The sequence below is a fragment of the Phasianus colchicus genome, chromosome Z (genome assembly GCF_987193195.1).
Source record: "Phasianus colchicus chromosome Z, bPhaCol1.hap1.1, whole genome shotgun sequence".
NCBI lineage: Eukaryota > Metazoa > Chordata > Aves > Galliformes > Phasianidae > Phasianus > Phasianus colchicus.
In genome coordinates, this window is record NC_143476.1 from 55,982,606 (window position 1) to 55,995,790 (window position 13,185).

Below are 13,185 nucleotides of genomic sequence, written 5' to 3' on the forward strand. Positions count from 1 at the left end.
ATGAAAGAAAAGAAGGAAATAAATGAAAGGAAAAGAAGGAAAGGAGGAAAAGTGAAAAAAAAAAGGAAAAATAAAAAAGAGAAAAGAAAAAAAGAAAAAGGAATAAAGAAATAAAAAAAAAGAAAGGAAAAAACAAAAAGGAAAAAAAGATAAAAGAAATAAAAGGGGAAAGGAAGGAAAAAAAAGGAAAAAGATAAAAAGAAAAAGAATAAAGAAAAAAAGAGAAAGGATCATATTGAATGTTGCTGTCAAAAAGTTATATTCTAAGCAGATAGAAACAAATTATGAAAATGTTGACTAAAACTTACTTAGATATTTTCTTTATTTGGAAGACTCATTGACATTCTCTAATGCAGGAACACATCGTAATTCAAACTATTAGAGTCACAAAGTGCTTTTAAATATAGTATTCTACACTGGGATGTTTTGAGTCTGTCTGCTGAGACCAAAAAGATGAATGATGCATCCAAAACAAAGTCACCTAACTGTTAATCTTAGCCATCATAGCATTATAGCAATGAGAACTAGACTACCTTAATCATAAGAGAGAGTGGATAGCTGGGACCTTTCCAGGTCCAAGCTGGTCTTTCTCAGGAGAAGACTTTCCTGAGAAATGTCAATTATCTCCATATTCCTTGGACTTTTCTCTTGTGTACCATATATATGACCCTAATGGAATAATCAGAATGAAACATATGTACGCTAGTATTTTCCATCCTTGGTAAGAATTTTCTGACTGTTAAATAATTTCTTTAGAAAGACAAAACTCAAATTTGATTTTCTGATAGGCATTCCAATAAAAAATTTTGTCCTTACAATTTGTGCCACTACTTGGAAAAATAATATTATTTTAATTGGTTGTACCCAGAGAGGCATTGTTTTTTTGTTTACTTTTCTGGATAAGACTTTTTTTCCTACTTTCACATTTTTTGAAAAGCATGTTAAGGACAGTCTACCAACATAGTCATCCCTTACCTATATGATAAGCAGGTATTAATTACAAGAATTTACACTAAACATATTAAAGCACAACCTGGAGTAGCTTGTTTCCTAATGAACGCTATCCTGGTCTGACAGTTATTCTTATTAGCTGTCCAGAGAGAAGTGCTCAGTTTGTTTCCAGAGCTAATAAGTGTGTGTTGCCTTCCATTAAGTGAAGAACCTCAATTAAAATCTGGGGATCTGCCTTCTGAGAAAAAGTAATTTTACAGGTAAGAAGAGAAGGCTTATAAAATATTCTTCATTATGAAACACGTAGTGCCTGGCCATGCAGATTGTTCCAGCAGAAATTTTATATCAAGCTGAATGAAAAGATTGTGACTTTTGGTCTTAAAAATAAGTAGTGTCGTTTTCCCTTTGCAAGGAATTCTTTCATCCAATCATATTCTCGTATGCAAATATACCGTAGCTGGTACAGATAAAAAAAGGCACAAATAAAGCTAAGGGCTCAGGCAGGACTAAAATCGCTGCGCTTCCCTGATACCTCATTTCACCTGTGTTTCAGGAACGTGCTCAAACTCCTCACCTGACAACATGAAGAAGCAAGGCTCACACAGCAATCCTGCTCCGGTTTTGCCAGCACTGCCGGAACCACTCAAAGATCTGAAAATTAAGTACACTAAGGTTAGTAGTGTTTGTGTTTGTTAACTTTTCTTATGCATTCAACTCAGGCTGCTCATTTCAACTTATTTGTACTGTGGAAGAAACTTGAAATAAGAACTTAAAATGTTTATCCTGTCCCTTTTCTAATATTGTACGTATTTGTAATTAATGTTCAGTTATCCTTTTACCATAAGTATTTCAGGAAGTGTTCAAGAGTCAGAGACTCACTTCATATTTCATGTGAGATGGGTGTTGTTTTCCGCCTAAAACCAAGATTTTGCAGTGATAAGTTCCTAAAAAAATTATAAATGTAACAAAGAAGGAAAGATTTCTGTTGCTGCAGTATTTTTCAGAACAAGGAGAACAAGTTAAAGTGTTAGTGTCACATTCTATTGTTATAAGCAGATTTACATGATTATGACTAATGTATTTTTGTGGAAATGGACATGTAAAAATGAAACTAAAGTTCACTCTGCTCACCTATTTTTATTAGATATAATGAATCAGTTGTTCAGATTAAGCAAGTAACTGTCATAAAAGAGATATAGCCTACCATACTATTAGTGAGCATACTTTTAGAAACATTTTTGTAGTAGCGTAGCAAATTATTTGTGTATGCAGCTAGAAACACACCAGCGAAGAAGGTCTGAACCCAGATTTGTGTTCACAGCTAGAAGGACACTTAGGTTGTTTTTTGTCAAAGTACACAGATATCTGCAAGAATTTTGCACACGCCATTCACAGAAGTGTACTGAAACTCTGCCCCTTGAAATGTTCAGATAGAGCAATTGAGCAGAAAGGACTTCTTCTCTTGGGAGACTTCCCTCATATGATGTTTTTTTTCTCATTACCACTGTGATATAAATAATTTTACTTTCCTAGAAATGCTACTTATTTTCTAACAGAAGGATGTTCTGCAATTATCTAGATTAGTCCTTTTGAATTCTATTCTATCTTGTTTTTTCAAGGACAACCTACCCAGATTTCAATGCATATCTTTCTTGAATAAATCATGCAGGACCTTACTTTGTAAATATTTAACAGGCTAGGAAAGCTATGTAGCTAGCTCTGCCATGTGATAGCCCTTCCTGTCCCAAAGAAAAAAAAAAAAAGAAAAAAGGAATCTTAATATAGGGATAATATATCAGTATATAGAGAGCAGAGGTGTTTCAGAAATCACTATAATGTCTTCTTTTTCTTTGTTTGTTGTTTTTTTTTTTTTTTCTCCAATGGAAAATAAAAAAAAAAATAAATTAATATGATCAAAATGCCAGCAAAATGCCAGCTCAAAAATCCTATGTAAATGAATATCAAGAAATTTCTGTAAAAAAAAAAAAAAAAAAAGTTGTTGTTTTCTATCAATGAGCAAAAACCTATTCTAGTAACACAAAATGGAATAACAAGATAGTCAGTATGTTTAAAGTATTTAGAGTATCTAATATCTAATTAAGCACAGTGGCACATAGTAAATTCATGTGTTTGGGTTTTTCTGATTTTTTATTTTTTTTTGTTTTTTTTGCCCAGAGTACAGATTTTATTTTCTTAAAAACAGTATACAACATATCTCTGCAGAAATTCAAACACTTATTTGCAAAACTGTGTGCATACAAGTGATGAAGTCAAACACTTTCTTTTTGTGATGCATTCCTCCTCTCTACAAATATCACAAAGGACTGTCTGAAAACCATAAGAGTGAACTGAGGGGCAAGGAACTGGCATAATATAAAATTATCCCAATCCAGCTCTCCTTCTACAATTTAATAAAATGTACTCTTGTCTTCTTACCCATCCTCTCCTATCCATCCTCACCTATGCAAATTAGCACATGGAGTGTGAGACTGCTGTGACTATGTATGTACCTTGAAGGAGTCAGGATGAGAGAAGCATTAATTACAACTGTAAAACTGTAAAAAAGCATTTAACTTTCTGCCTGACATACCATGGACATCAGAAGATTCCTCTCTTCAAAAAATCTTTGTTCTCTTTATCTATAATGACAGAATAAAAACTGCCATCACACAAGCTTCTGGAGAATAGTGTACAGGAATTATTCCAAGGGCTTTGCTCTAAACTTAATACACACTATTTTGTTTTCTACAAGAAGGATCAGTTTAGGATTTTTATATAGATTGTTTAACTAGAAAGCATTTCCATGGGTGTGGTCAAACACTGAAATAGGCTGCCTGCAAAGGTGGTTTAGGCCTTGTGTTCAAGAAGCATCTGGATAATGCCCTCAAGAATTTGCTTGTTCTGTTCTGTTCTATTCTATTCTATGGATACATACGTTGGCATTTCAGATTCTGCTGTTCACTTTAGCAGTAAACTGTGCTGAATGAGTGTTGGTAGATGGCTACAAATGTACTGGTAAATATTTTACTTAGTCAACACTGGGGATTTAGACCCTGATTGTTTGAAAAAATAATTTCTGCTATGAATTTTTTTCAAATATTTTCAAATATACCGATGATGTTGCTTTAATCAGAGAAATTTAGATTAGTTGATTGTTAGATTGTTGAATTACAAGAGTGGGATTAAACTGCAACAGATTATTTTGCTAAACTGTGTGTGAAATGGTGTGGAAGACTAAACCACCCTGACTGAAGAAAAATTATAGCTATGTATCCTGTATGGTATAATTACTGCTTTCACAAAGTTGAGGGATAAAAATACAAAAATTGAATCAGAATACCTGGGGAGAGGCCACTGGCAATAAAGCAACTATAGAAACCTACTTTGTTTAAGCTTGAATGACTTTGTAAATTCCAAGGCACTAACTGATGCATCCAAAAGTTTAAATAAACAATGAATAGAATGGGTGTGTTCTTTAATCATTAGTTCATTACAGCAGTAAGATAAAATTCCTTTATACATACATTTTTTTAAACACAAAATTCTAATGAGAAAAAAAAAAAATCTTATATTAAATGCTCTCAGACCACAGATCTCTGCCAGGTTTGGATGTGACCATAAGACAAACTGCCAATGTTGAATTCATCTGAATTGCACATACATTCTACAAGAGCATGTGTGAGCAGGGGACAACAGTTTTTCAGCACTACTTTGCTCACCCGAGTGATGCTGAATTTCATCCTCCAGCAAGCGGCAGGAACCTAGCAACACTATTGCTGGCCACCCCAAAATGCTGGTAGTGTCACTTAGTGGTTTACTGTCTGCACTAGAGAGGCAGTGAGTGGTCAGCTGAACAGTTATCAAAACTGAGTGATTGCTGTTAGCGCTGTATACCAGATAACTGTGCTCATTTGAAGAGCGTTGTCAAGAAAAGTTTTATCATAGGAAGAGCTGTGGGCTATCTGGGAGCACATGTATGGTGGGAAGAAGTTACACTTTTTCATGTATCTGCATAACTTTGGAAGAGTTTCTAGTTGCTAATGAGAAGACAGATTAGATATTTCACTCCACGTTAATAAGGCTGACCCTCAGATCACTTTGGGATTGTCTACATTTTAGAAAATATGGAAACCTTTCCTGACTTCATCTCTATAGTGCAGATTATAGTTTATAATAGCAATTACATGAAAATTCTTTCCCAAGGAAAAGAATAAGCTTATAGGCAGATCCTGAATTGTGTGTAAGATACTTTTAGCAAAGAATTGTAGCATTTTCTTCTGTAATATTGCACTTTTAAGCCAGTGTTGCAGAAGCACAGAGTCCTGAAAGCCTGTAAAAAAAAAAAAATATTGTACAGTAAAGAGCCCATTAAAAGATGATTCTCATTCCAAGGAAGAAGCATGTGAAGTTGTGTTTCAGAAGGTGGTTGCATCTAGCATAGAGCCTTAATAGCTGTTTCAGCAGAGCCATTGTATGGTCAGTCCATTTGAGATAAAGATGTCCTGAATCAAGTTAATTCTTCATGTAGTACAGACACTAATATGGCACTTCCTTTCTAACAGTTATGCTGTAAGATGAACTCACGGTCATTTCAAAATACTCAAGGATGGAAATAAAACAAACAAACCAAAAGTAACATAAAGGGATGACAAAAAAAAAAAAAAAAGGCAAAGAACATGTCCTTTCTCCCAGTTTTCTGCTAAGATCACTTGAGTGGTCGAATCAATCTGTAGCTTTCTGTGTAACTTCCACTCTTGCTATTAGAGCAGTATCTGATTCTCTGAACTGAAATTAGTCCTTTCAGAGAATCAAGATTTTATTGCACTCTGACACTGGGGAAGAAAGCCAATCAAAGGCTTTTGACTGGAATAGCTTTAGTTTAAATGAAACGGTGTATTATAGTGTCTATTGTGTAATGTGTATTTCCAGGTCTAGTGCAACGTGTGGAAGTCATTAGTATTTCAGGTTGTTGAAATAAAAGCTCTTTTCCCTCTTAAAAATACCAGTGAAATAAAAAATTGACAGCAACAATACAACAAGCAACAAGACATCAATCTTTACAAAATAATTTTCCAGCCCTTAACCTCATGTCAGTTTTCAGTCATTACAGACAACTCTCTTTACATTGCATGTGCAGTAAAATATTAGGTCTTTTCTGTTTTTTTCCTGATAAACAAGAAAAAAAGAATCTAAGCTGCTGGAGGAGTTTACCTGAAAGAAAAAACAGTGTGACTTATTGCAAGATTATCCCACTTTTTGGGGGGATTCATTTTTTAGTAAGATGGAAGAGTTGACAGAGAATACTTTTGAATGGTACATGAGTGTTCTCTGCCTTTAGAGAGCCTCAGCCTGCTTGGGGTGGTTGGTTTCTGCTGAATTTTTATGGTTGGATGGTTGGCTTGTTCTGACCCTATGGAAACATCTGCATGCACGTTTCAGCACAGTTGCTTGCAATGTATGTAACATAGCATACATGGAGAGTTTTGACTTTTTTCCTCCTGTTCTGTCTCTCATACCTGCATAAGGCTGTTGTCTGATTTGAAAAAGACATCTGAATAGTCTGATTTATACAATCCTGATACAATGCAGTGTACATATCTAAAGTAACGAAGTTATGTTTGAAATGGGAATGGTATTAGGGACATTAATAAGAAAAATATTCTAAAGTAATATCATGGATGATACTAGTTGGTGCAATAAATACAATTTTTAAACAAATACTTTCAGAACTTCCAAAAATGGTATGTTTTACTATTATTCCTTTCACAGACAGATATGAATTTGGCATGCTGTAACATCATAGCAGTGTTATGTTAATATTTACCTTTTACTTTGTCTCTTTTCTTGGCAATGTAACTAAAGATGTCTTGTTCATATTAACTACTTAACTGCTGTCTTTGCCCTTTCATAACAGACAGCATTTTGTGCAGATAACTCTTCTGTCAGCTTCATCGCATACTTGAAGTTTCCTGGAACTTGCATTTTAATTTCCCTGACAGCTTTTGTTAAATCAGGAGTTTGCTGATCTGCCATGATGGCTAGAGGAAATGATGACACTGCATCTAAAATGCCAACATATAATCAATAAGAAACATTCAAGAATATAGTAATAAGAATATAGTAATAGGTAATTGTTACCATATATGTTTAAAGATAATCTTTTCATTGGTCATGAAAATATTACCATACTACTCACAAATTATTAAGAACCGCCCAGAAAATAAATGCAAGTAATGTCAATAGTATGCCAAAAATACATTACTTGAAATCTGTCATGTATTGATAGCACATGTGTTTATAGGATTTATATCAGTTCTGTTAGACAAAAAGCATTTATCCAGCACTTATGGCACCTTACCTCTGTCCTGCCCTGCATCAACTATCATTTGCTTTGATTTGCCTGCCCCAAATTATGGCCTGGTTTTCTATTTAAATGTAGAAATTTCTGATGCTATGAGAAGCAGTAGTGGGTGCTTCGCAGTGATTGAAAGAAAATAGAAATCACATATTTTCCACTAGTTCATTAGATAGTCGATTTAAACTCAGGTCCTCAAGCTTCTGCCTGCATGGTTATAATCAGTGAACAGATGTGGGGCAAGGTGCTTCTGTCAGCCAGGACCCTTCCAAATTGGCAGAGGCTGAACATAAAATTCCCAGTATAATCAGAATCTGCCATGTTTTTAATGATGAGCATGAGCAGGATCTCTTTTGTGCCTTTGGTCTATGGCCTAAAACACCATATCAAGTCTCAAGAAACAAGTCCTATGGCAACATGGCATTGATTGTATTTCTCATATTCCCTTTCCCCATTCCCCATTCCCCTTTCCTGGGGTGTGGACTCAGAGGTCCACACAGAATTAGTCACAGAACAGGGCCAAACTGACCCATAAACTATTGGCACTCCCTCTCTCCCCACCACTCTTTTCTGGGCCTGTAGGCCTGTGAGCTTGCTGTTCCCCTTTTGCAGACTCATAGATCTAGAAATAGCTCCATGACACACTGAGCAGCAACATATCTTTCTCTTTTCATACTCTGTGTGGTATATAAAGCCTTCCCAATGACATTGCCTTTCTCTTCAAAGACCAACTTAGAGAATCAGAAAGCAAAAGATAACTCCCTTTGACAGTTTCACCTGTGTAGGTTCAAAGATGTTTGGCTCTGGGGCAGCACCAATCTGGACAATAGACCGGACTCAGGTTCTATTTTGCATATACAAATGGAGATGAATACTTCACATTCATTCCATGGATCTTCATTCAGCTGTCTGATAAATTTTCACAACTGTGTAATACTGTATAACTTCTCAATGACTGCATGTTAGTGCACATTTTCAGTAGATCATTTTATTCTCTGCCATTCAGCGGTTACTGAATGAACTCAGAACAAAAAGCAGTGGGCATAAACTGGAACAATGCTCTGTCTAAATATCAGGCAACACTTCTTTATTGCGTGGGAGAAAGAGCACTGGCAAAGATTGCCCAGGGATCTGGAGTCTCCTCCCCAGAGATCTTCAAAAGTCACTTTGACATTGTCCTAGACAACTTGCTTGATGTCCTGTGAGCAGGATGAGATGGCCTCCAGAGGTCTCTTCCATATTTAACCCTCCTGAGATTCTGTGATAATTTTGGTATAGTCTTTAATATAACAGAAAACTCAAAATTACTTTAATTTTTCCTTCAATTTTAATGATGTATTTGCTAATTACTTTTTTTACATATAAAGGTGTCTGGTTTTGAATTGGTAGTGCTATATCACAAAAGTTCATAAAAGTTAAATTGGGTAAAAATCAACACCCATCTTGCCTTGTTGTTCTGTTTAGTTGTTGTTCTGCATGTGTCAGAAATGTTACAATCAAATGTGATGGTGTTTGTTCCAGACAAAGAAAGTAAATTCAGTACACGCTGTGCTTTTCAGCCTGTATAAAACCTTAATCTTTGAGTAGAAACTAAGTTATTTATTGCATGAATTTTGTGTATTAATTTCATTCAGCCTTTATAAAAGTTTAATCTTAGAGTAGGGACACAGTTACTGTAATTTATTAAATGAACTTTGGATATCATTTTCACTGCTCTTGAGTAACCTGTTGAGATTAACTTCGATGTAGCTGTCATGCAGTTTTCACTCTTACATGATTCCTAGCTGCTAACTGTATGTTTTTTACTTTTATAAAGAGGATGAAATAGATATTAAATACAAAGGCAGAATAACATAGGAAGAACGAGGTAAACTTATTCTTTTGGTTATCAGACATATTCAAATCACTGTCAGGATAAAAATATCTAAGCAAGCAAAGCTTGTTTACTTCTTTTTCCTGGTGGAAAATCAAGAGAGGTGGTTTCTGCTGAGGGGCAACAGTATAGAGGAATTACAGAGCTCCTTTGGGTTGGAATGAAGGTTGGAAGACCAAGCTGGACAAGAAGAATTAATTTATAATACCCTTCACAGTTCAAATAAAGATAGACATATTGCTGACAATGGTCAGAGTAACTGGAGCATTTGCACTTTATGTCTATTACCTAAGGAGAAGGAGAATTGGCATTAACATCAGGATAACAAAAGACTGGGAGGCTGAAAAATTTGAACTGGAAATTTCAGGATATTGATTCAAATTGCTGAATAAATAATTAATGACATCAAGTCATTAGGATAATTTTAAACAGAAGATAGTGATACTGATTGTAAAGCAATGAGGACTGAATTTTTGCCAAAGCACCATCTCGCCAAAGCCTGAAGTTGTACAATGCAGCTTTTCTATTCAAAAGTAGGAATTGCAACACATGCAGAAAACCAAAACCAGAAAGGCTTAAATGGCATTCAGGTAGGGAGGAAAGACAGAAGAACCCCTTCCATTCACAACCTTCAGCCGTAATCCTCTCATTCAGTGTGGTCACCTGCACTGTCAGCAGGAAATTTGCTAAGTGTTTATTATGATTATATTAATGTACTGAATGCAACATTATGCTCACAGGATCAGAGCTCTTCTTCCAGTATGTACTGCTAAGTGTGTTTTTAAGAGAGTGTCACTGTGAAATGCAATAACTGCTAAAAGAAAGAACAATCTAGGTTTCTTCTATGGCTGCTAGCAGTAAACTTATGGTGAATACAATTATTCATTACAATTAATTCCTCTTGATTTTTGTTTTCTACCTTTGTTTAATGGAATAAATGCTGAGTTTCTGTAGAATATTGAGATAATTACATCTCTACATTCAAGTCTCGATTAGAAACATATTCAGTGAGGAACCAATCCACAAAGCCACAGTTTTTGTGAATAATAAGAGAAAACTTATGTCTGATTATTTTTCTCCTGTAGCATGGAAATAGATAAATATGCTTGCTTACTTTTTACTCTGCTTAAGAGGTTATTTCTGTTTTTCATTCAGTTGACAGTGGAACTATTTTAGTCTTGACTTTCAGACAAAAATGTTATTGGATTTTTATTTATTTATTTATTTATTTATTTTGGTGGAATTGCCTTTTGTGGCAGGAGAAGGTGAAGAGAAATCAAACAAAAGCCAAATGAAATGGCGCTCCCCAATAAACTGCATGGACTACTTAATACATACCTCTGCTGTTCATCAGAGAGTTTGGTTTGAAGGAGGAGATACTTCTCTGTAATGATATCTCTTATAATATGAAACATTGCAAAAAATATCACATGGAGAAAGAAAATGGTTTCTCTCTAAAGGAAGATAATTTTTAAAAGGCTGCTAACTTCACCACTGTTCTCATCTAAGTTTTGTGGTAATACCTATTCCACTTTTTTTCTGGTACTTATCATAGAATTGTAGAATCATAGAATTGCTAGGGTTTGGGAAAGTCCTTCAGGAGGTCAAGTCCAACCGCAATTAATCAGAGAGCTCTAGATTTATTCTTAAACATAGAGAAGAGTCAATAGGTGTAAATATTATTAATAGTACTGCACTTTTTTCATTTTCAGATATTTATAAACAATGAATGGCATGATTCAATCAGCGGTAAAAAATTTGAAGTCTTTAACCCTGCGAATGAAGAGAAAATCTGTGAGGTTGCAGAAGGTGACAAGGTAGGATTTACTTTCATTCTTTTATCCTTAGCTTTGAATTCAATTTTATATTAAAAGTGAGAAAATGAACATCCATCTCTGTTGAGGTAAAATAGTACCTCAAAGATTTCTCCTATATACTTTCTTCTGCTTCACCCTTATGAATTTATCGATATGAGGAAAGATCTATAGAAATGTTTATTGGTAATTTTCTTGTTAACAATAATAGTTCTTTTAACTGTCTCTGAACGGTGGTCTAATTACTGTTATTTTGTTCTTCTTTCCCCAGCTCTTCATTATACAATGATGTAATCTGTTCATTACATATTTATTGAAAGCTTTTCATTAGAGATACCATAAAGTGGAAAAATATTGATATTTTTCCATGCAGGTAGACTCTGAAAAATTATTAATTGCTATCAGCATTTTTAGCTGACACTTTGACTTCTTGGTAACGTCGTCTTGAAAAATATGATTTTTGTAAAGAACAGAAAGGAAAACATTCCTAAAACACACCCTAAAGATGAAAGTCATCTAAAAAAAATGGACACTAATTCCACCAAAACTGATTTTTGTTCTACAAGTTGAATTGATGTATTTAAGCAGAAGAGTGAAAACATTGCTGACACTTATAAACAATTTTTTTTTACATATATGAGATTTATTCCCAGAAATATTACAGATAAATGCTATCTAATCAAAGATAAAATGAGCATCTATATGCTTATACATGCAGCTTTATATCTCATTGTACTAGGTGTTTTCAGCTAAAAAAGATGTGCTTAATTTTACCATAGAGCATATACGTATGTTATCAAGCAGACTAGTTATTTGTTTATATAGAAGACAATTTTACTTAAACAGTTTTAAAACTGACAACCTGGGACATTTTTGGATAAACTCTGAGAAAGTCAGTATGAGAAGTGAATGTTCTATTTCCAGCTTACAAGTACGTGAAAAATGCATTAAAATATTCATTGAACACTATTTTATCCATGAGAGATATTAGGATACTTATAAACAGCTTATTTGTGCTGGAAGTTCACTAACAATTTATCAATATAATAAGTAAAATCTCGTTAGCAATATTTACTTTATTGTATAGAGATAAAATATTCTCAAGAAACATATTGGAAATGAGTTCATACAGCTTCCTATGCCAGGTGCTTTTTGTCCAGTACAGGTATTACAGAACATTAATGACCTTACCGGAGAGCTATACCAAAGATACATTTTAAACTTTTTTTTTTTTTTTTTTTTTTTTTTTTTTTTTTTAAATAAAGATGGCTGGAAAAATCTTCATGACCCTGGCTTTTGGTGATTGCATGTTTCTGATCAAGTGCTCTTGAGGTGCCTTGTTCTTGCTTTTCTTCCATCCTACATGCATTTAGTGCTCTATGTCACTCAGATTTTTTTAGAGTTCATTTTGTCCTCAACCAAGGAATTCTGTAAGCATGCCATTAGCCTCCAGATTGTGTCCTGCCAGCACTTACATTCACTGACCTTAATCATATTTATATATTATTTCCCTGGTTTTAGGTATTCTGGCACTTGTAGTAGAAAAAACATATTGCACTACATTTACTTTAATTTGCACAATTCACATAAGTGCAGCTCATAGTTTCCCCATGTTCTTTTCTGATATAGGCCAAGGTATACATCCCAAGTCATACAGAAAAGCTGAGGAATTTTTATTAAGAGATAAGAAAAAGAATTAAATATTCACACAATGCATATTTGTGTGTCACTGTTCTGACCAATTCTGAAAGAAATTAATCTTTTTTATCTTCCAGATTTCAGCTACCTCATGTAGATGATGGGTCATCACTACCCTGTAGTAATGATTTTGGCCATTCCTAAATTACATTAAAGCTCCTTCCCATCTATCACTTTCGCAAATTTCTATCCAGGAAGTACTGTGGGTCTCAAGTCTAGTAGACCTATGCTTGGCTTTCAAAAACATATGATATTTTGGTTTTACTTTGTACCTTTTTATGAGAATTAGTTATTGGGTTTTTACATCTGTTAAAGTTTCTAAATCTGGTCTACATTTAGAACAGTTGATAAGGGTACTGATTTACTCAATTTTATTAGCTTAGTCAACCTTAAGTAATTCACCCAGATGAAGTTCTAGCAATGAGAAGGGGGGGGACGTAATCCTTCAAACAGTATATGAAAGCAATTGATTGGGAAAATGTGTCATGTATAAT

General features: G+C 34.4%; 1 protein-coding gene across 1 annotated transcript in view; it reads left to right on the forward strand.

Annotated features, from left to right (window-relative positions):
• Window positions 1-1,431: 1,431 nt before the first annotated feature.
• ALDH1A1 (aldehyde dehydrogenase 1 family member A1) overlaps window positions 1,432-13,185 on the forward strand; it is a 33,493-nt gene continuing 21,739 nt past the window's right edge. The window contains exons 1-2 of the mRNA XM_031608767.2: window positions 1,432-1,623; window positions 10,892-10,996. Coding sequence (XP_031464627.1) covers window positions 1,534-1,623; window positions 10,892-10,996 — 195 coding nt within the window. The 5' untranslated portion in view covers window positions 1,432-1,533. The remainder of the gene's footprint in view (window positions 1,624-10,891; window positions 10,997-13,185) is intronic.